The 24396-nt window shown below is 43.4% G+C and overlaps 1 protein-coding gene across 26 annotated transcripts in view; it reads left to right on the plus strand.

Moving 5' to 3' along the window:
• Window positions 1-24396, plus strand: part of RBFOX2 (RNA binding fox-1 homolog 2) — a 253002-nt gene that overhangs the window by 93768 nt on the left and 134838 nt on the right. The window contains exon 1 of one of the 26 annotated variants that reach the window (XM_019625535.1): window positions 6207-6413. The exons of 24 other annotated variants lie outside the window; for them this stretch is intronic. In XM_019625535.1, the coding sequence (XP_019481080.1) occupies window positions 6399-6413 (15 nt within the window). In that variant the 5' untranslated portion in view covers window positions 6207-6398. Of the gene's footprint in view, window positions 1-6206; window positions 6414-8220; window positions 8278-24396 lie in introns of those variants that run through there. One more of the 26 variants, XM_019625528.1, reaches the window with a different exon arrangement.

A 24396-nucleotide genomic window follows, 5' to 3' on the forward strand; every position in this document is an offset into this window, starting at 1 on the left:
CAGCAGCCCAGCTCCAGGTTGAGCTGTTGTTCAGCATCTTAGCTGTGGAGGGCAGTGTCACTGGCCCTCATATGTGGGATCCGAACCGGGGCCCTCTGACGTCCCAAGCCAGCTCTTAACCAACGCGCCACTCGGCCGGCCCTGTAAGAGCCCAGTTTTGTGCCCATTGTGTTTGACCAGCCTGTGAGACAGCTGCAGTCATATTGGAGTCCGAGAAGAGGTCAAGACAGCGATGTAAGTGGTCATTAGTAGCCTGCTGATGGTATTTGAAGCAATAAGAATGGATGCGACAACTCGGAGAAGAGCATGGCACAGGATTGAGCCCCAAGGAACACTTCCTTTTTAGAGGTCTGTTGAGGGAGAAGCCAGAAAAGGACACTGAGAAGTAATCAGGGGCGAAGGGGAATAAAAGCCAGGCCTGTCGTGGCGCAGAGGCCAGAAGAAGAGAATGTATTACGAAGGTTGCCAACTTTAGTGAGTCCTGCTATGAGGTCAGATAAGTTGAGGACAGCAAAAGATCCATTAGATTAAGTAACGTGGAAGTGGTTGACATTGGCCAGTGAGCAAACTTTATTTTGAGTAGATTGAAGAAGAAATGAGAGGTGAAGAAGTGGCGACAGACATAGACAACGTCCTGAAGTTTTATTGTGAAGTGGTAAGCAGGGAAATTATAGGTACAATTTCCAATAATAGGTAAGTTTATGTTTTTGAAGTTTTTTCTTTTTCTCCTTTTACGGATTGTTACTGTGTAGTTCCTTCTACTCCTATGGGGATTTTCCAAGATACGCTCCTTGGGGGTTGTAGACTTGCCCAGCCCCAGGCCATGCACATTTCAAAACTGAATCAATATTGCCAAACTGACTTCCAGAGCGGTGACACCATGTCCGCTGTCCCCATCAGTGGGTGAGAGCAGAGGGGAGGTTTTTCTGAAGATGGACATGTATTTACTTTCTGGCAAAACAGTGATGAGTGGAGAGGGGTGAGATGGACGATGCAGGGCCAGCAAATGATGAGCAGAGCAGCGCGGTCCTTCCATAGGCTCCGGGGCTGGGGGATGAACACAAGCAGTGAAATGGCCTTTGATGCGACGGGTTCTCCTTCATTGTAACAGAAGGAGGTGCATGCATTTCTAGGGAGGCTTGTAGATTTGGTTGGTGGACAGAACAGACTGAATGCTTCTTTTAAAATGAGATATTTGGAGAGAGCAACAGGCCAAAAGTTGGGTGGTGGGGAGAGAATGAAGTAGGTTTGAGGAGAAGGGAAGAGGGAGTCATTTTGGCGAGATGGAAGGCTTACAAGGGCAGCTTTCGTAGGATTGTTGGGCACTCCTACCCAGTTGAAGTTTGTGATCATGAATATATAGTGAAGTCAGTCAACTTGGTTATGTGATTTTTTTTCTCCGGCAACATTCAGCTGATCGTGCCCAGGCACAGAAAAGGCAGATAATAGTATCGAGATTGGAGTTTTGACAAGTGGCAGTGATGGCGAGGACAAATGATGGAGGGTATTTTCAAGGGAGGGGTTGTAGTTATGGACCATGGAGCCAAAGCTGGAGAAAGGAAGGCGTGGAAGACAAGACTGGAGTGGGTCGATACGTGAAAAAGTGATTGGGAGAGGTCAAAAATAGTAGTGGAGGAGGTACCAGAGCAAGTTATGGGAGGTCACTTGAGAGTATGATTGAAACATAGTAAGGACAGAGCTCTTAAGATAATACATTTTGGGGGTGGTCGGTTAGCTCAGGTGGTTAGAGCACAGGCTCTAACGGTTCGATCCCTACATGGGCCAGTGAGCTGCGCCCTCCACAACTAGATTGAAACAGCTACTTAACTTGGAGCTGATGATTCCTGGAGAAACACACTGTTCCCCAATAAAGTTTAAAAAAAAGATTACATTTTTCTCTTTTAGGGATGGTCACTCTGAGGTCCCTAAAATCTGGGGGTGAGAGCTCTAATAACTCATCTGTTTGCCTGTAGCTTTTTGGAGAGGTGAGCTTTGAGATGTACCCTTTTCTCGTGTATGTGTCTAGACTTCACGTTGACATCGCAGAAGGTAACCACAGTTCACAGGAGCTGCTGGAACCATTCTCTCAATGCCGTCAGTCATGGCAGCAGCGCTTGACCAGAGCCCCAGCCTTGGGAAACTCACACACAGTGTGTCTGGAACCTTGTCTCCATCATTTATTGTTTGGAGTCTTGGTGGTGGAAAGAGGCAGAGTGCAGGGTAAAATTTCCAATGATTTTGGCAGTCTCGATTTGATTTTATCAGTGAATAAGTGCGGTGTAACTGAGACGATCTTGGAGTCTTACAAGCCTGTGTTCAACTTTTGGCTCCTTTACTTACTTGCTGTGAGACTGTGGGCAAATGATGGAACCATTTTAAACCCCAATTTCCTTTTCTGTGTGAAAAAGACAAAGGAGAGCTTACCTTACAGAGATACTGTGACGATGCAATGAGATCATGCATGTGGAGTTCTGGCACCTATTACGTTCTGAGTAAATAGTAGCTGGTGTTACAGTGAAATCCGCAAGCAGGCGTGGAATCCCCGCCAGTCTTCCAGAGTGGTTCCAATCCCCCATCCGGAAGTGACAACCTCCTCTACCCCTTCTTCCAACAGTCTCTGCTGCTGCGTGAGGACAGTGCTCTGTCTACACCAGCTTCTCACTTTAACGTGCAGGCCTGTCACCTGGGGCTTCTGTTATGTTGATTTTGATTCTCTAAGTCTAGGATGGGGCCTGAGAGTCTTCATATCTAAGAAGCTCCCAGTTGATGCTAATCTGCTCAGACTGCTCCATGGGTCACATTTCGAGCAGCAGAATTCTATTAGAGAACTGCCCTGTGGGAATCCTTGCTATTTTAAATTGAGAGGAAATGAGGTTAAAAGAGCCTCATTCTTTCAACTTTTTTAATTTAAGTCAAGTTCCTTTGGACCGTATATGGCCCATTTCTGGAGTTCATTGTTGTGGTGAATCTGTATTGTCTTTACTAGACCTGAAAGTGAAAGGAGCATAAATTAGGCACAGAGGGTTGCCGCAAATTTCTTTTGAAAAATTTTCAGTGCCCGATTTCTGAGGTATATTTTCGAGAAATGGTGTTGGCTCCCCAGATGTACACACTCCCCCCCACCAGCCTTTTACACCTACAGAGAAACTTACATAAAGCATACAGCTTTATTAGACTTTGAATTATTAGACTTTGAGGCAGGGAGCCTAAAACATAGCTCCAGACCCTTTCTGCCTACCACACTCTTCACATTACAAAGTCCAGCACTCTCAGAAGCAGGCATTCAGGATGCGCTGTAGGGGTAGAGATACTGGCAGCATATAATTGCGGTCCCAGAGAATCTTCTTCTTCCTCAGAAGTAAGTATGCCAGACTTCCTCTGTGGGCTCTCCCTAGCACAGTCCCTTCTCAGGTGCTCAAAGTCACACATTCTTTCCTCTGAACTAATATAAAGGCTCCTGAGTCACGCAGCCTGATAAAATGTTCTGATAGAATTAAGTATGTGTGCATCTTAATCCTTTGTGTAAGAATGTGATCCTTTTCAGAGTGTTTTCCTAGAGTGGAATTATGTGTCCTTTGTGTCTCTTAATTTGAATCCTGCATAGCTATAAAGCATAGGTTTCCTTATTTGACTTTGATGATTCGAGACAATTTTTTCCCCTCCTACCTCTTTGTTTCCTTCCTGCCTTTTTTTTTTTTTAAAGGTAGGGAAATGTGGGCATGCAGGAGCATGAATGAAAAGATTCACTTAGCTTGTCTGTGGGCTTTTGAAGGCGCGCGCGCGCGCGCGTGTGTGTGTGTGTGTGTGTGTGTGTGTGTGTGTGTGTGTGTGTGTAAAACAGAAGAGTTTGATTTCTGGCCAGGCTACCCACCCAATCCTTAAAGTTATGATGACCAGAAAAGGAAGAGATGCATTTAGGGTAGGAATTTATGAACTCTTCCTATGGTTCCAAAGAAGTTTATAATGGTTCTTCTCATGGGAGTTTTGGAGGTAGTTGCCACTTTTTGTGACATATTTCAGTTTTTCTTACTTCATTTTGAGGCTCTCTTTTCTCTATGTTTTTTTCTCTTACTTTGCTCCAGGAGAGCAGGGATATCTTTATCCTATCCTGATTAAAAGATAACATCATAAAGTGACAAATACTTGAAATTTTATTGCATTTGGTTTTTGATACTTGCTTAAGAATGAATATTAACAATTTTGTGTCTCCAAAGAGCTTGGAAGGACTATAATCTCTTAACGCGATTTTAATATAGTTATTTAGAATGCAGTATAGGGAGGTCTGGTGACCAGACAGTAAAGTTGCACATAAACATTGATTACGGACATATAAAAGACTCTAAGTAACAGTTGATGGAAAGTCAAGATTTTTTTCCCATTTAAAAGAAAGGCTGGCACAGTTTTAGACTTGAAAGTTCTTTTTTTTTTTTACTGGAAATGAGGTAATCCTGCCTTCAGAGGAAGCTGAGAGGTTCTACATAAAGAAAAAGAAAAGGTTTGGGTGAGGCCAAGAGGAATACTTGCCCCGCCTTTCCAGGTTTAAATGAGCTGGGAGATTAAAGTGGGAGGAGAGAAAATGCACGGATTTGGTGCAGAAGAAAAGAAAAGGGTGGACTTGACTTCCCCCCCTAAGAGAGAAAGAGACTCCACCTAGTAGGTAACTCAGGCCCGAGCTACCTGGAAAGGACGAGGTGGGAGACTGAGTGTACCTGGACCTGCGCGCGACCGGCCTCGAGTGTGAGACTCGCAGACCTTACTTGGAGATTTTACAAGCAGGAGAGAACTGTTTGAACATGTCTGAGGGAAACAGAACCCCGAGGCAGCTGGAAGGCGGTAGGCATCTTATTTTTGTTTTTGTTTTATTTTGTTTTTCCTTTAATGAGTTAAAGGAGTGAAATACTCCTCAAAACATAGAACCCTTTGAGCATGTATTGTGCACCTACTGTGTGCTGGGTTCTATGCTAAAGGCTCCATGGTAAAAAATAGATGAACTGTACCCTGAAAGGTGTGGCTGAAGGAGATAAGATTGGTAGGTACATGAATACCTGTAGTGGTAACCAGCAGATGTGGTGAATGCCTTGTCACAGACACCAGGCTCACAGGCGAGGGAGGGGTCACTTACACAACTGGTGTGGGCTTTTGGATCTGAACACAGAGAAGTGGGTGGGCAAGGCAGGAAAGAGTGTGGGCATTGGAATATGGAGAAGGTAGCTATTGTCTGAATAAAAACCACTAGGACAGATGATTCGATGTTCACCATCGAACATAATGGATAAATATATGCCTGGCTTATAGGAAGCACTTCATGAATGTTTGAACTGAACTCAATCAGAAATCGTGGTCACCAGGAACATGGCAGATAGTTGACATCATTGGGTCTAATTCCAGCAACTCCAAAAGGAGTGAGGACTGTACCAGTTTTGGGTCGAGGAAACAGAGGGTTGGGCAGGTTCAATAGCTTCCCCCAGGCCATGATGACAGTAATTGTAGACCCAGATTCCAAGCCCAGGCTTTGTACCTTGCCCTGTCCCCATGCCTAATAAAGAATCTGCCACACAGCAGGGGCTCCAAATCCACTTGACTTTGAAACCCATTTCCTTTCTCCCTTCAGAAGGGAGGCTCTGTTGATCTGAACTAGGGCAGTAGTAACAAAAAAGATGAAAACTTATTCAAGTTTATATATAATTTTTCCTGTTTTAAAATCTTCTAAGCTTCAGAATTAGCAGTGGTGAAACTTTCTGAAGAACAGTGGCGCAAGGCCGACCTTTTCAGGGAGGGAATGTGGGCCCTGAGCAGGTTCTGTGCTCGGGCTTGGCCTCTGCTAGGGGCTGCGGGAGAACTGGGGCAGAGGGGACGCTTGGCGCACTCCCCTTGATCTTGGAGGTCAGAGTTTTTGATTGCTTCATTTGTGTTTAAAGAACCCATCTTAAACTAGTTTATCTTTAGCGTTAGGAACTGGTGCTGGTGGTTTTTTACTAACCCCACCCATCCCTGCCTTTTGCAATCATCTCTATGAGGGATGATTGTGTTTCTAGAAGTAGAATGACAGAGACAGATTCCCTGAAGGCAAACAGAGAGTGTGCTGTACACTCCAATTCAGACACACGGGGCTGGGAACTCCCAGAGAGAGAGAGAGAGAGAGAGAGAGAGAGAGAGAGAGAGAGGGTGAGAGAGGGTGAGAGGGAGGAGAGAGAACAACAGAACAGTCAGAGAGGAGGGAGGAGGGGGGAGGAGACCGGTCGCTTTTTAGATTTTTAAACTCAAGTGATTTTGGGGGGGATTTCTCCCACCCCGAACTGTAGCCCCCCATTCTGGCACCTCCTTTCCTACAGTTCACTGAAGTGCCTTTTTGCAGTCCAGGATCAACTGACCGCTGAGTTTGAGCAGCCCGGTCTGACATGATGTACCTCTGGGTGAGTACAGAGTGCTGTGGGTGAGGGTTTGCAGTTGCACATATAAGGAGTGGAAAGCTGCGAGATTCTGCTCTTGTACAAATGGCCTTCCCCACCGAGCACAGGCTGCCACGTCCCCTTCTGCTCCCAGGTGTGAGGTTTTTGAAACCTAGCAATGATTGTGACATCGGTGGTTTTCTTTTTTTTAATGTTGTTTATCTTGTTAGAGGCACGAGGGTGAGCTCCCGGTGCAGTGCCATCCTCTGGGTTGGCTGGTAGGTTTGGAGAAGGCGAATGGGGCAGGTGACATGAGCCTGTCCCTTGCAGAGCCACAGTCTCCCTAGTGGGGAAGGAACCACCTGTGTTTGATGTGGGGGGCACTGACTTTGATTATCAAACCATCTCTTTAGGTATTGGGAGCCAATAGGTGGCGCAATTCTTAATAAGGAATAAGCTTTTATAAGTTTTTATCTAATCCTTTTTATTGTCCTTTACAATAGTCTTGTGAAGTAGGTCACTGTTGTTATTAAAATTTTATGAGGGAAGTAATTAAGTCACAAAGAGTGACTTGCCATAGTTAGAAACCAAGTCTATAGCAGCTAGAATAGTAATTAATAACAAGACATTTTATATCTGCCAAGGACTTAATACCTTACATTATTTTAATTTATTGTTAACTATGGCATTGTAATCTGGGAGGGAGGGGAACACACTGGGATTGGAGAGGGTTTTAAATTATGAAGTGTGATAACTTTTAGGAGAGTGACAGGGAAAATAACACAGAGAAAAAAAATAGCTCCTGCTCGTAGTTGTGAAAACAAGAACATCTGCAGTTCCTTACAAAGATGGCGGTGTCCTCTCCTGAGCTGTTGTGCGTTGCTAAGGGAGCCTCCTGGATGTGATACCCTTGGCGACTCGCCAGCTTTCGAAAGTTTCCCCTTGCCCTTTGCCCTTCAGCCTCGATGTCTGGAATTGCAGAAACCTACTTGGCTCAGGCAGGCTAAATTTATAAATATCAGAAGGCAGAATTTTAAGTAGGTTTACAGAGACAGAGCTTGGTCACAGAGGGGGTGTGGGTGTGTGTGTGTGTGTTGGGAGGGGCTTTTCTTGCTTCTCCCTTTATATTTGAATTGTACTTCAAATGTAATTTCCTCCCCCCTGATTTAGTTGTGTAGTATTGTAAGAACTCAAAGAACTTTTCTGACACGCTTTATGTGTTTTCAGTAGTTTTCATCTCCCTGTGAATTAGGCATTTGTGTCTGGGGTCTTTGCAGCCTTCCTTGTCAGTGGGACTGATAGTTACCGTATTTCCCCATGTATAAGACACTCCCATGTATAAGACACAGCTTAATTTTGGGGCCCGAAATTTGAAAAAAAAAATGTATTACATAAAGTTGTTGAACGCAAGTTTTATTCATCATAAAATTCATACAACTCCTCATCACTGTCAAAATTCCCAACCATTAACTTGTCCTCATCTGTGTCTGATGACGAATCACTGTCTTCATATATTGCCTCGTCCTCAATGGGAATGCAAGTTAAAAAAATGTACAACCACTGTATAAGACGCACAGCACACAGTTTTTAGACCCCAAATTTTCCGGAAAAGGCTGCATCTTATACATGGGTAAATATGGTATCTGTTGACCAGAGGATGGCTCGTTTTGTCTTTGGATTTGTTTGGAAGGGGAGTTATGAAAGGAAGCAAATTGAATTAATCTCATTTCCACTCATTTATGTTTGATGGAAGCAGACAGTGCCAGTCTCCTGTTATTTCCTCTGGACTTCTATTACAGTCATTTGGAAATTTGTTTCATTCCCCTTCACATATCAGCCCTAGAGCATGGATTCCCAACCGAAGGCCACAGGTTGGACTGAGATGCAGGTATGTGAAAATAAGCATTCCGCTCAGCCCTGGGAAGCAGCCAGGTGGGGCCTAGGGCTCCTCTGGTCATTCGGACCATGTGCACTCTAGTTTGTTTGCCACTCTGTGCCACACAGATATTACCATTTTCTCTGTGTGCCAAGACAACTGAACGTTTGGGTAGCACTGTTTAGAGAGCAAAATGTGTGTCAGCTCTGTCTGTTTATTACCTGCCGAGCACCCCACATGTTTGTTGAAGCCAGCGAGGATGTCAGGAAGGGGCTGTATCTGCTTAACACACTGTGGACCGGTGATGCAGATTTGGTCTATACATTTAAGTGCCTCGTCCTCAATGTGATAACATCCAGGCATAGAGAAGGAAATGGAGGGGGCCACGTACTAAGGGGGAGGCACTGAGCAGGTGCCGTGGAGAAACTGACAGACAAGGAACAGGAGATGGGAATTTTGCCTGGGCCAGTACCCAGCTGTGTGACACCGAGCAACCACTGAGCTGTTCTGAGCCTCAGTCTCTATACCCATAAGCTAATAGAACCTCTTCTAATTCTAAAATTCCGTGGAATGGATTTTGTGGAGCAGCCCATATGCCAGAAAAACACCCAATTGTGCAAAAATGTTTGGATCCTGGAAGACATGACAAAGCTGTGAAACATGTATCGCTTCCATTTGCTGCTTTGGTTTGGTACCAGCAATGGGTTAAAGGCACTGTTTCTGAGCATTCTAGAAAAATCACTGAGCTGTGTTCAGTTGTCAGCATCTCTGAGTGGTGTGGACACCTTTAGAACCTGGAAAGCTGAAGAGTAGAAGTTACAGCTCATCCAGCATTTAGTTTACTTAGGTGCAAAGGCCTTGTTCACTTGCTCCTGTGTGTCTAGAACTCCGAGATGGAATGTTGTCCTGTGCTCTGTATGTGTCTCCTCGCCAGATCCCCACTTCCCTATTGAGTCACCTTCCTTTTTAGAGAATTTGGTAGCATCAGTGGACAGCACAGTATGGTGCAAAAATTATGGCTTCTAGAGACTTGACTGGGTCTAAACACCACCTCTGTCATTTTTCAGTTGTGTGGCTGTGAACAAATTGCCTAGCCTCTCTGAACCTCAGTTTCTCCATTTATCACATAGGGAAAATAATGCCTATCACGCAGAATTATTGTGAAGATTTGAGATAATCTGTGAAACATGCTTAACTTAGTGGATGGCACATAGTAGGTGCTTAATAAATAACTACTGCAAGCCAGCAGTTTGCTTTGCATATTTGCATAGACAGACTACTCAGGACCCTAGAGCGTTTTCTTTAGCAAAAGGGTGTCTGAATTAATGGAGGGAGAACTTTGATAGACACAAGCTAGCTTTGTGTGAAACATGCCTCCTTTAATCAGTACTTTAAGTATTTGTGACTAGAGGACCCTCATTAAAGTTGCCTCCTGAAGGAGAACATCCCCATTATTTTTTCTAAACTTTTTGGGGGGGTGCAATACTATTCAGTATTTGTTTATTCTGTCTCCTCTTCATTGTCCGAAACAGGGAGGGGTGAGGGAGGGAGACTCACAGATAATTCCTGTACTGAGGGAACTTACTTGTTTGATGATTATACAATTTATACCCAGTAAACAAAATTAATAGGTCACTTATGTAAACTCCCAGAAGTCAGGATGTACTCTCCTTGTCTGAGTTAATCTCAGCTAGGCTGGTACCAGGCTCTCTTTACTCATTCTATATGGATGAACTTCTGGATTTTATTTTGAGCGGTGGTTTTGTCATAGGTTAATCCTGCCTTCTTAATAAATCAGTTCAGCCAACATTTGATGAATGCCTGTAATGGGAGAAGGCTGTGTTACCAGCTGTTCCAGATACAAAGATGATTAAAGACATCTCACCTCCTCAAAGAATTGACAACACAGCGATAGAGAGTGTGTGGACACAGATAATAATGATTTTTGTATGATGCTATTCAATTAAGAAAGTGCTTTTATACGTTATCTTATTTCATCCTCACAGCAGGCCACAGGGCTAAGTATCATCTCGTACAAATGAGGAGAGAGACTGAGAGTCATTACGGTTAGTAAATGGCAGAGCTGGAAACTCAGTCCTACCTTTTGATTGATTTATTTATTTTTATTATTATTTTTTTTTTTAGCTGAGCCATCCTGCCACCCATTGGCAGCTCAGCGGCAGCTCAGCTCGGGCTGGGAATTGAACCGCTGTTGCTCAGAGCTCACACTCTTGAGTGAGCTCTTAACCAACTGAGCCACTCGGCTGGCCCCCCTACCTTTTGTTTTAAACTGTGTCTCGTTTCTTATCACACTGCCCTCTTTTGGGAGAAGATATGTTTTTGTTTTGTTTATTTTAAACCGTTCATTGAGTGATAACATATGTTAGGCATATGCTTTACTTAGCTGTCAACCTAACTGCGAGTTAGCTATTATCTTCTTACAGATGAGAAAGCAGAAACTTCACTAACTTGCTAAAGTCACACAATCTAGACTTGGCAGAGGTAGGATTTGAACCCTCATCTGTCTGGCCTCAGAGCTTATTGCATCACACCTCCTTTTATTTGTTCATTAGTGTCCAGTTTCTCATCGCTACCATTCAGCACCATACAGGCTAGAGAAGTGAAAATAAGGTGATTGAATTCTGCTTCCATTAGTTACTTGAGACAAGTTACTAAACTGCATATACCTTGATTTTCAAGGTTGTTAAGATGATATGATAGTTCTTGGGAGAACATTAATGGAGTAATCTTAGAAAAATGTGTATCAGCCATTTTAGAAATAAAGTAACTCATGGCTTCATCATAAAACACGGATGTCATGGACCATGAGTCAAAAGATGTGATGTTTGGTCTTGGTGGTGCCATTCGTCAGTGTATGACCTTTCCAGCATTAGTTTCCTGATCTTTATAATGGGACTATTAGTACCTAACAGATTATTGAGATAATCTATGTTAAAGTTTTTGGGAAGCATTTTGTACTAAGCAAATGTTAGGTAATGATAATAAAAACATCATTTTATTATTCAGGTTACAGTCAGGCTAATCTTTTCATGCTCTTTGTTTATCATTATTTTGCCATTCTAATTGGTCTACACAGTTAGAGAATTAGACTTACTAGTAAATTGAGTTATCATAAAATGTAGAAACAGTTTAGTTCAGATAACATCGGAGGCCAGACTCTGAATAGATACTTGGCAGTGAAAAGCCATTAAAAGATTTTAAGTAGGATGGGAGTAGGGTGAAGTAGAGTTTATAATTAGATTTTTTTTAAAGATATCTACACAGATGAGAGGGGAGAAAGAGTGCAGAGAGAAGTTAGCCATTGTTGTGTCGTAGCCTAAGTGACAGAATGACAATGACAGCTTGTGCTAGAGAGTAGGAACTGTAAGAGGAAATCAAAAGATAAAATTGACAAGATATTGTCATGATTTGGAGGAGGACCAGGGCTGTTTTTGTAGGAGAAAAGATGAAGGGGATCATGAATTTGATTTTGGATTTAGTAATTTGGGGTAACTTTGAAATGTTCAAGGAAATACTGCTTAGATCGCTGGCTACCTAGGCCTGGAAATACAAGGAAAGCTGGAGGCTTAATCTATAAACTGGCGAGAAGTTTCAGGCAATAGTAATAGAAGCTGTGGGCAGGTATGATCGTGGCTAAGAGGAGAATGGCTTATAGGAGAAAACATAGCGCAAGAAGGGAAGCCGGCGCCTGGTGGAGATGTGGACCCTCAAAGGAGGCGGGAAACAAGGCTCCAGAGAACTTGTTCTTCAGGAGGAAAACCAGGACGCTAGGAAATTAAGCCAAAAGAGTGGCAGGAAGAGAGAACTGAACGATGCCCGTGGGTTTAGCAACGTGGAGGGCATTGGTGACTTTTGCAAGGGTCATTTCTGTGACGAATGAGGGCAGAAGCCTGAGGGTGGAGTCAGTTGAGGAGATCATGGGGAGGTGAGGAAGTGGAGATAGAAACAGTGAGTGTAGACAATTGTCCGGGAAGTTTGACTCAGAGGGAATGTACACGGTAGCTAGAAGACTGTGGATAGAGAAAGGTTTATTTGTTTTACTTTAAATAAAAGAGACTTGATCATGTCTAAAAGCGAATTGAATAAATCCATTTGAGGAGGAAAAGTAGAATATATAAGAGAAGAAAAAGGATAATCGCTGTTAACGCTTTGAGACGATGGAATTGGCTTTAGGAGTAAGGTGGTAACAGGAGGCAAAGCAGTTAGAGGACAGAACTGACGGCCTCTAGGAATTCAGAAAAGCCTACAGAGAGGAGATAGACAAGCAGAATGGGTGAGGAGTAAAAAGGACAATTGGTTTTTCAAAAAGGAAGAGGTTGGTGAAAAATTACATACATTTGGGAACCACATATAATGCCATGTGGCTAGTATGTGACAAATGAGTGAGATAGTGGTAGATGAAAATTTAAATTTAGAGGCCAGAATATCTGAACAGTATAAGATTTTTGTTTGTTTGTTCCAGTAAGAAGCCACTGATGGATTTTAAGAAGGATCAGGTATGATCAGATTTATATATTAATATAACAGGAGGCTTCTATTATTATAGAAGAATTTATATTTGTACTTTGGGCAAAATTGGCTCGCATATTTTAAAGGCTCAGAAAACTATAAGGGGCTAAACAAATCATTATCTTAATAATATGAAACTCAAGAAGTTGACACTTGATGACTCCTGTGTGCTGATCACTTTCTAAGGGGTTGGGAAAGAGCATGAACAAGACAAAGTTCTTTCCCATAAAGAGTTTGCATTTTTTAACTGAGAAAAGAAAAATGTAAACACCTAAGCAAAGAATATAATTTCAGGAACTAGCAATAAGCGCTATAGAGGAGACATGCTATTGTGAACCTGAGTGCTTTAGCTGGGGTACAAAAGGCCTGAATGATAAGAAACACACTTTTGTCAAAACGGGAGGAAAGCATGACAAGCAGAAGGAGGAGCGAATTCTGAGTCTCCCAACAGGACTATGTTTGGGGCATTCAAAAAGAGGGCGGTGTGGTTTGGAGTGCAGAGAACAAAAAGAAGGTAGGAAGATAAGACTGGAGGGCAGGCGAGGGCCAGGTCATTCCCCATTTTGAATTTTGTTCTGGTTAAAATGGGGAGGTTTTGGAAGATATAAGAAGGAGAGTGACTTTCCATAGGAAAAGCGATAAGGGAGGTCAGGAAGCTGTGCTGTGTCTAAGCGAGAGGTCAGGGCTTAGATTCTGGAGGGCAACTTGATAGGACTGAAGATGGCCAGCGTGTGTGGTGAGATGAAAGGGATCTATCTATCTGGGTTCTTTAGCTTGTGGCTTGGGGAATTAGAGTGGAGGGCCATTTCCTTACAATAGAACAAAGAGTATGCAGAAACAACAATGTTTATGGTTTGGACTTAGTTTGAAATGTCTGTTAGACATCCAGGTGAAGATGCGAGGCAATTTGATATGAGTCTGGAGTTCAGAAGAAAGATGTGAGCTGGGGGTATAATGCTGAGAATGCTGAGATTCATCGGTGCATATTTAAAGCCTCCAGAGGAAATGTGTCCAGAGAATAGGGCTGAGGCATTTCAGTAGAGGTCTAAAGGATGCTGAGAATTGGGTAGGGTAGGAGGGAAACAAGGCAAGTATGTGATATCAGCAAGTATGTGATATCACAGACTTCCGGAGAAGAAAGTGCTGGGTTTGCATAATCTAAGATCAGATAATTGGCCATTGGCCTTGGTAGGATGTTGGTCATTGGTGAACTTGGTAAGAGCTGTTTTACTTGGACTGATGGGGATGAAAAGCCAGTTAAAATGGCTTGAGTTGTTAATTGGTAGGTGAGGATGAGACAGTATTGTTTAGTCATGGGGTGGAGCAAAGAATTGGAGCAGTAACTGGGTGGGTATGTGGGTTCCAGGGAGGATTTTTAAAACATGGGTAATATGAAGGCACGTTTTACATCATTAGGAAAGATCAATAGGGGAAGAAACTGAGACTGTTGTAAAGACAGAGGATAATTGGAGGAGCAAAGTATGTTATATCCAGCACACAGAAGTGGCCTTAGATATGGCCAGAAGCACTTTTTTCTTTTTGATAGAAACAAGGGCAGAATGTGGGTTTAGATCCAGGTAGGCTGGTGACATTGGTTTCAGGCAGAAGAGGGAGTCCTCTGATTGTATCTGCTTTCTTTATAACATATTAGATGAACATAGCTGAAAGTGGAAGTATAGGGGAGTGGAGAAGTATTGCAGATAAGAGGAAAAAAGGACAGGGTGCAAAATAGGAATCATCTCAAAAAACAGCAAGTGAACTTACTAGAGAGGTGTGTAGTAGGCTTAAGATCTGTGGTCATAAACTTGATCTGAGTGGGGGCAAGTCAATGGCGTGACTTTTATCCAACAATCTTCTGTTGTTTATTTTTATTTATTTATTTTTTTTTAAATTTTTTTTTTAATTGGGGAATTGGGGGGATGGGAACAGTGCTGGGGAATTGGGAGAAGGGGAACAGACAACTTGCTCTCCTTTTGTTCTTCAGTCTAGTTGTGGAGGATGTTGCTTCACTGGCCCAAGTTGGCACCATCATTGCGCTCTTCCCGGGTGAGGCACCTCAGTCGCCGGCTTCTAGATGGCCGCTCACTGCAGCTGCTGGCCGCTCACGCTGGCTGCTGGCTACATACGGTAGCCCATGGCAACCCACTGCCACAGGGGCTGCAGCCTATGCCGTCACCAGCAACTCACGGCAGACCAGCTCCAGGTTGAGCTGTTGTTCAGCATCTTAGCTGTAGAGGGCAGTGTCACTGGCCCTCATATGTGGGATCCGAACCGGGGCCCTCTGGCATCCCAAGCCAGTTCTTAACCATCGCGCCACTCGGCCGGCCCCAATCTTCTGTTGTTTAGATGAAAGAGAAGAATAAGTAGATAGATGGATTTAACCAGGAGCTGAGATTTTACCAGCTGAGTTAGACCAAGAGAAAAAAAAAGGCAAGGGAATTAAGAGTTTTGCAAAGGACTGTGTATAGTTTTGGACCCTAGAATCTAACTGGCTTAGGAGGGAAGTAAGAACATCAGGAAGAGTAGGAATAGTGAAACAGTGCTAGGATCAATTTGTAGATTAGAGGATTAAGGAGGGCAAGAAATGCTGGTTTAGGAAAACGGCTAGAACAAGCCAATTTGATGGTGTGAGAGTAGGATGCTTGAGATGTAAGGAGATGGTGTGGTTACTGGTGATGGTAATGCTAGAATATGATGCTTGGTGGTGGTTTACGTGAGGTGGTGAAAAATACAGTTGGTGCTAAAGATGTTAAAACGAGAACGACTAGGAGGCCAAAGTATTGGATGAATTATTTATGTGTTCGTTGACGTCACCAAGAGTGGTAAGATAATAAAGGGGGTGAAGGCAGGGAGCCCTGTGCTAAGATGCGAGCAGGTTGGCAGGTGGTATCTGGTTCAAAGGACCTGCAGTTTGGGTGGAGGGAAGAGAAGTGATTTGGAAGTTGCGTTGGAAAGGAAGGAGGATACATACAAGGTCCAACGCTAAACGGTAACAGGGAACCAGGACCAAGGAGGCTGCTCGCCCATGCCGGAGGTGTGTGATGGGTAGGAGCAGTGCTTTTACGGCAGGAGAAGCAGTGTTCTTAGGGCCAGGCAGGTTTCCTTTAGAGCAAAACAATGAAGGGAACATCACAGATAAGAGAGCAAGAGTATCGAGGAGTTTGCCAGGGATAGCTTGTGACTTCAAGGGCTCGGGAGGGCAAGGAAGAACAGGAGATGGGACGAGACGAGGGTGTCCAGAGCTGTGTGGGGAGCCATCTGGAAGGCTTGGACTGATGATGATGATTGAGGTGAAGGAGGACACGAGCCAGACTGGAATTGTTCCGGAAACACGGTGGAAAAACAGGGTAATTAGTTAAACCTTAAAGCCAGAGCAATAGTTCTCAAACTGCTGTGCCTCAGAATGTACAGATTGCCAAGCCCCACCTCCAGAGTTTAAGAATCATTCGATCTGGGCCGACGTGGGCGTTTCCGTTTCTAATCAGTTCCCAGGTGATGCCAATGCTGCTGGTCCAGAGACCACACTTTGAAAACCGTTGTTCCAGAGAAACCAGCTGTGGCTAAGCAAGCAGCTGTTGGGAACTGTAGCTCAAGATGATGTGTGGCCGGGTGATGGGCAGAAGTTTCCTCAGACAGCTGCGTCAAGCATCTCTTTGACTCGGACAGTTTAAGAGGGAAGTGAGTATATGATGATTTCTTTTGAGGGGTAGAGATGTCTAAGTGATTCAGTTTGATTATCAGCAAACATTTATTAAATATTTATGCAGCAAAATGAGGATACCAAGAATTGTAATTTTTTTTTTCCCCCTCAAGGATAGCGAGGTAAAGGGACACAGAAGTTAAACAGATAAGTAACTGTGCATTGTAGCAAAGACTGCATGCCAATCAGGACAGTTGTCAACAGGAGCGCTCAGAAAACTGGGCAATCATTAAAGGTGGGATTGGCTGGGGAAAGTTTCTTGACGGAGGTTTAATTTAAGTTGGATTCTGGCAGGACTGAGCAGAGACAACAGGCGGAGAACTGGCAGAAGCAAAGGTACCGTGTCAAGAGTGAACATGAAACTTGACTCAAGGGTCCCATTGCTTTCACCCTGACCCAGGCCACCATTATCTCTTGCCTATATTATTATAATTTTCTGACTAACCTCCCTGCTTCTGTTCTTCCCCAACCCCCTCCCCAAGGAGAGTGGTCCTTTTAAATGTCACATTATACAGCTCCTCTGCCCAGAGCTCTCCAGTGGCTGCACATCTCCGTCCCCGTGAAAGTCAGATGCCCTGCACTGGCCCGCAAGGCCCTGTGCGCCTTGGTCCCTGGCCGCGTGCCACTCGCAGTTTACACTCCTGTCTGTTCTTTGAGCACATCAAACACACCCTGGCCTCAGAGCCTTAGCACTTGCCTACCCTCCTGCTCTTTTTCCAGATACCAGCACGACCACTTCATTTACATGAAGTCTCTACTCAAATGTCATATCACCGTGAGCGCCCTATATAAATGGTAATTCCCTCCCCTCTGTGCAACATTTCCCATCCCTTTACCCCCATCTTAGTTTTTCTCCACCGCAGCCCCCCACTATCTGACTTGCTGTATCTTTGTTTCATGTCTTTCTCCTCCAGCTAGAGTGTAAGCTCTATGAAGGCACTGGTATGTCCTCTGTACCTAGGAAGGTGCTTGGCACATAGTAGGGACCGACCGGAAGGTTGTGGGGTGAAAAGGAGGAGGGAATAGTGAAGAGACCAAGATCATTGGAAGAGACAGAAATGGAAGAAATGGCTTGATGGATAAGCTAGAGGATCTTGAATACTAAAGCACTATTCTGTAGAAAATAGGAATTATTAAAAAATGTTTAGTATAACAGTATTGAACTTTCTTGAATAGTGCTCTGTAATTGGGTTCTGTGGAGAGGATGGTTTGAGGAGGGACTAGCGGCAGGGCGATCAGTTGCTATTGAAGTTGTTCAGGTGTGAGGTAAAAAGGCCTTGGAAGTGAAGACAGTTTTGAAGTCAAGACGAAAGCCTTATGCATGAACGCTAAAAGATGACAAGCTTCCAGCTGTGTAAGAAAGCTGCCTTGTTTGATATGTATGTTTTAACACTGTTTGTTGTCATATGTCACTTAACCTTAAACGAGTATTTTGTTGTTTTAAAATTTATAAATCAGGGAATACCTTTGTAACCAGTTAAGCAGATATTCATGTTTGTAGATTTTAAATTGTTTGTTTGGGAGGGGTAGAAAATCAACATGGTCAAAGTACATATATTGGCAAAGGGAGGGGAGGCAGGAGGCTATAACTCCCAAGACCCCTTGGTATCCTCATTTTGCTGCACAAAATAGATATGTAATAAATGTTTGCTGATAATCAAAGTGAATCACTTAGAAATTGCTTTCCTTCAAAAGAAGTTATCATACACTCACTTCCTCCTTGAACTGCCCAAGTCAAAGCGGCGCCTGGCACGCGGTCCTGAGGAAACAAGCCTCTGCCCATCACCTCAGGGCCTTCCCTTCTTTCTGCAGTGAATCCAGTGCATTCATGTGAGGAGTTACAGTCTGCCTTCACTGGCTCCCTTCTTGCCTTCTTGGTTCTGGAAATACGTGCTGCTTTTAAGACTTGTGAGCTGGTTTTCAGCATTCCCTTTTAGTTTCCCGTTAACCCCTTCCCCTGACTGTGAGCTTGCTGCTCTTCTTCACAAGTGCCTTTCCCGCATCCTTCACTGTTCCGAAGTGAGATAACATCCAGTACTTGTAATAAAAGGCCAGCACAGAACAGACACTCCACAAACATTGGTTGAAAGGTTAATTAGATCCTCTTAGTATAATGAACTGTCTGTGTAGCAGTGTCCAACTAAAATATTGGGTTTTGCTTCCACTTAAATCTGTAGGTTCTGTACTGTTTTATTTGTGTATTAACTCATATGGTGTTTCACTTGCTCATTTGAATCTAGACCACTAAATCAGAGGTTTTTAAAAAAATCAAAGTCTACCTTTTATTCTTTAAAATAACTGTCAAGTTGTCGATGTAAGAAACATCCAAACATGTAGAGAATTTTTATAAGAATTGGAGTGAAACAGGATAAGCCTGGAAGGCAGAGCTCAACAGCATTTTCTCAACTGAGAACAATGCTTCTGAGAAGAACAGTTTTCAGGGTTTTTTATGCATTTGAAATTAAGGCGGGAACGCAAAGAAGATTATACTAAGGTAGGAGAAAGACTGGAGCAAGACTGGGGATGAGATGACAAGAGAGTTAAGATTATGAGCTTTCTCGCAGGCTTTAGAAGGTCTGAAAGGGTGGTCAGGTATTAGAAGGGGGGGTCTGAAAGGGGGCATTTCGAAGGTGTGTGAACCCAGATGCACAGAAACAGTGGACAGGCCTTGCTTAAAGCAAAGAAGCTGTGTGCCTGGGCGTGACTACCCATCATGACCTGCCCAGTTAGGAATTTATGACCAGATATCCCTGTGAGGTTACTTTCCATAGATCCCCTCTTTTTTGGTCCACAAAGTTATTTTTTCTCAGAGTGAGACGAACCCTTTAATCACTGGCTGTTTTAGCCAGATTGCCATATCCATGAAAATCAGAAATAACTGAGTATAGCTTCATTGTGTCTTACGTCATATGCTGCTTACAGTTCTGTTTCTGGCTCAGTCATTAACCTGCTCTGTGATTATAACAGGTCACAAGGTCTCTATGCTTTGGGTCCCATCCATACGATAGGATGATGTTACTGCCCAATCACATTGTTGAATGCTAGTCCTCAGATAAACTGACATCTGAATAAAAACATCTTTAATGACTTATTCTATTTATTGTACTTGTAGTTGCCAGTTAGATAAAAAGCGGTATAATGTGTTTGCCAAGATTATTTTGAAAGTCTTACTAAACATTACAATTTAAAAGCAGATGGGAAGGTTGGTGAGGGGGAACATATGTTTGGGGAGCAACAATTGCTATTGTGTGGATGCTCCCTGCTGTTACATTTCCTTAATTCTGGATTTTTATTTTTATCCTTTCATTTTCTTGTTTAATTCTATTAAATTAAGTTTATCAAAAATAAGTTTCCTGTACTTGTTGATAGTCAGGATCATTTTTTGCATGCTACTCAGTACCATGTTGCTGTGGTCCTGGATGTTCGCAGATTTCATCCAATGCCAGAGACATCTCCCTTCCTTCTTTCCTTCCCTCCTTCCTTCCTGGAATTGGGGAAGGGGAACAGACAAGTTCCTGTCCTTTGTTCTTCAGTCTAGTTGTGGAGGACATCACTTCACTGGCCCATGTTGGTATTATCGTTGCGCTCTTCCTGGGTGAGGCAGATCAGTCGCCGGCCGCTCATGGTAGCTTATGGGAGCCCACTGCAGCTACACTGCAGCCTACGCCATTGCCGGTAACTCACGGCAGCCCAGCTCCAGGTCGAGCTGTTGTTCACCATCTTAGTATAGAGGACGCAGTGTCAGTGGCCCTAAGGTGGGATCTGAACCGGAGCCCTGCTGCTCAGAACTGGCATCCCAAGCCAACTTAACCAACGCGCCACTCGGCTGGCCCGATGCCAGAGACATTTTCAAGACTGTTAAAGACGTTTGAGATTAGAAAGCAGGAGAGAACAGATATTCCCAAGTGCCTCCTGTGTGTGAAACACGAGGTTAGGCTCTTTCACAACTATTATTTTATGTTCCTATTTCATCCTATAATGCGGAAGCAGGAGTCAAACCCAGTGGTCCTGCTCCAGCCAGTGCTCTTAGCCAACATGCTGCGTAGTGCTTTCAACTGGTCTGCACTCGACAGGCCTCCAGGGGGGTCCCTGCTGATCCCCACCTCCTCATAGTCATGCCCTGTGCAACCTCTTGCCTTTGAGTGTAGGTGAGACCTAGTGACTCATTTTGAACTAACGGAAGATGGCAAAAGTGATGGGGTGTCACTTCCGAGATTTGGTTGCAGAGATACTGTGGCTTTCATCTTGCCCTCTGTAGCTCTCTCTGTACAGGTTTTGGTACCAGAATTGGGGTGCTTCTGTAGCAAAAGCCTAAAGTGTGGGAGTGACTTTGGCACTGGGCAGTGGACTTCGAGGAGAGTGTTAGGAAAAGAGTAGAGTACATTTAACATGTTGTTGGTAAGGTTTGGAACTTTGAGGAGGTTGCCATGAGGGCTTTAAAGGAAAGGAGGCTGGGAAAGGGGGTCCTTGCAGTGGCAGGAAGTTGAACAGCACTACTGTGCAGAGCTGTATGGGAAGCCAGAAAAGCGCCTGAGGAACCGGAGACCGAGCTGTGTATAATTCCCAAGCAACACACCGATGGTTTGAAAATGCTCAGCCTTTCGGCATGGCAAACGATAGTAAAATGAAGACATGGGTTCCTGGCAAAGGGCACGTCAAGGGCACTGCTGGGAGAATGTGGTCTGAAGATGAATTGGAGGGTCTGGCTGTGAAACCTTTTGTTAAGACCTGAGAAAAAGCAAAGGTAGTGCCTTCAGAGTCACACAAAAGGCCCCGCAAACACTAGGGCTTCTGGCCATTTTAGCCGGAGCGTAAGGCAGAGAGGGCTTTCTGGGCTTATCTTGAAGCTATTTATATACACAAATACAGTGTCTAATGCAGTGAATCTCAAGGAGATAGTGTCACAGGAGACCCACTGCAGCTAGGACAGAAAAGAAACAGCTCAAAATGAAAAGAGGCTGTTGAACCCCCCAAAATTCTTCTGGTAGAAAGGCTGAGAAAACTCCTTAGCTGCTAACACGACTACCTTTCATGAAAAAGGGAGGATGGCTCAGAGGCCAGAGCCATGGAGAATTCTTACCCCAGCCTCGAGACCCGATCAAGGAGCTCCCTGCATTTGCCCAGCCACATTCATTTTTTGTTTGTTTATTTAGTTTTGGTTTTGTTTTCTCTTTTTTTCGCCAGCTAGATTTCAGAATCACTATGGACCAGTGACTCCTTTGTGCCTCGCATTCCCTCCTTCCCTCCCTTTGAAGAAGTTATGCCATTTGGAGATTACAAGATATTTCAGAGTAACAGAAACCGAAAGAGGGCGAGTGCCCACTGAGGCCAGGCTGCCCCTGAATGCCATGCCTGTTGCTACGCTGTCCGCTTCTTTTGGCGTTTGTTTACTGGTGTTATAGTTACCACAGTACTTGCATGAGAACTGAGACAATCAGACTTCCCACCACTGCATTTGTCCACCTTCTACCATCAGTACCATCGATGGACTTCTCTCCTGTTACTGGACATGAAGCAGTTGCGTTCCTATCTAAGGCCAACCCCCCAGGAGTAGACGGGTCCCATCTCTGTTAGCCAGTTTATTGGGACATGGACCCAGCAAGTCTCACTTTTCTCTCTGGGATCCTTCAGTTTTCTCTCTTTACTAGATTAGTTCCATTAATATACAATTAAGCTGTTCTTTCGCCCATTTAAAATAATACTCTTGATCTTACTTTTTCTGCCAGCAAATGCTAAATTTCTTTTCCTTTAGAGCAGAACTCAATAGAGTCGATTATGTTTGCTCCTACCAGTTCTTCTCCTTTCATTCCTTCTTTAACCTGCTCAGTTAGGTTTTCCTTGGGCCACGCCACTGAAATAAATGGCTCCTGTCAAGATGACCAGTGGCCCCCAGGCTGTTCAGTGGAGTGGTCAGCTCTCAGTTTTCGCCTTACCTGACCCGTCTACGGGACACGACGTTGCGGGTCTTCCCTCCTCTGTGATACACTATCTCGGATACGTGATGTCCCAGACACCATACTCTCCTGGTTTTCTTTCTCATGGGCTGTTACTGCTCTGAAGTGGTCAAGTTTTAATACTCCTGGCCAGGTCTGTGGACCTCTTCTCTTGATTCTCTTTGATTTACTGATTTCATCTAATCTCATTGCTTTATCTCTCAGTTAGCCAGGACCAATAGCCAAAACCATTTATCATCTGGGTTGCATGAACTCTAATCTTTTTATATTGTTTAGTTCTTATGACTAATTTAAGAAATAAGAAGTAATAGTGAAAAACAACCTTATTAGAAATAAGAAAAATATACGTTCATGCAACTAATTACACATCACCATTACAATGACTACAAATCCCATTCGATTTTTTTAAATCTTTTTTTTTCTTTTTTTTTGCACTACTTTGTGTTTTTCTATCCTTTTGTGTCTTCTTTCTTTCTCCCTATAGTCTTTGAAGTCTCCTGCTTATACTAGGAGGGTAGACATTTTCTTCCTAGTTCTGTATTTATTCCTGCAAGTTTATTTCCTAGCTGTGTGAGGAATTGTCTTACTAATTTGCAATCTTATAATGGAAGCTTTTCCTGTAAGTAAAAGCATTCACTGTACTAGTATATCAACCATATTGAAGAAAATAGACATAGGCTGTCCTCCAGTCACTTTTTCAAGTCCAGATTCTAACTCTCTTACCAGTGTGTCTGCCCCTCCTTTACTTCAGTACAAGATCACTTCAGGTTGTTTGTTTGCTTTTTAACATCGGTTTTGGAATCTGTTAAAAGTTGAGAAAACACTGAGCTGAGAAGAGCATTAACAGTTTTTCTTAGGACTGAAAGAAGCATTGAATCTCTTTGAAATCCAAATAATGTGCTCTTGCATTCTCTTCCTTTTTCGTCTGTGAAAATACGTTGAAATTCAACCCTATTCTTCCTAATGATGCAAATGAAGGCAAGGTTTTTGCTGAGTAAGTACTCTGGCCAATCCCAATGTGTTCTGAAATTGTCACAGTTACATTTACGCCGTGAGTCTTTTGTTCTGTGCCAGTGCGTGTCCTGCTTTGAGCCCTTGTTGTGCTCTTGCTCCTTGGAGATCTCTGCCTGTGTGGGTCTGAGTCTTTCAAATATGTGATATTTCACTGACACATACTGTCCAGATTTTTATGCCCTATTTTCTTGGTTTTGAAAGCATACATACCTCAAAAGATAACTTTCTTTGTACTTTAATTGCTTATGAGCTGCCATGCCTCAACCTCCACTTTGTAAATTCTGACTCGATTCCAAATATTCCTTTAATGGATTCTAGTTTCTAGTTTTCTTCTTACCTCTGGCTCTCCTTCTTGCACATACATCGTCTAAATGCAATACTTAAAGATTTAGAAAAATCTTTTACAATACATGATTTTGTTGAAGAGACAACCGGATGTCTTCTTTGCTCCATAATTGCAACTTTTTAGATTTAGAAACATTATTTTGGAATGATCGATCCAACAAATTTTTTTCATTTCTGTATCATCTATATCCTCCCAGTCTACCTACCTACCTGCCTTCATCATTTGGCCACTTATGAAGTCTATCAAGTAAGTTGTGTCACGTTCTAAGGGATGAAAGGATACGGTCACATGTCCTTTCAGTGTGACAGGATGACCGCAGTTCTTGTTGCAAAATACGGCATGAAGACATTCTTTCTGTTGAACTGAACAAGAATGTCAGAGTTCCTTTTTGTTCTTAGAAATATATTGTTCAGTGTTGATTCTTGACTTTGGTCAAGGTTACATGCTAGGCTAAGGTATAATCATCTAAAGAGTCATTGTCTTGAGATTTTGCTTCTATATCAGATTTCACCATCATCATTAGACTTTAGAGCGCTGCTATCCGTGTTTGCATTCATCTTTTTTTTTTCTTTTCTTTTTTTTTTTTT

Source organism: Hipposideros armiger, unplaced genomic scaffold, assembly GCF_001890085.2.
Source record: "Hipposideros armiger isolate ML-2016 unplaced genomic scaffold, ASM189008v1 scaffold_633, whole genome shotgun sequence".
Classification (NCBI taxonomy): Eukaryota; Metazoa; Chordata; class Mammalia; order Chiroptera; family Hipposideridae; genus Hipposideros; species Hipposideros armiger.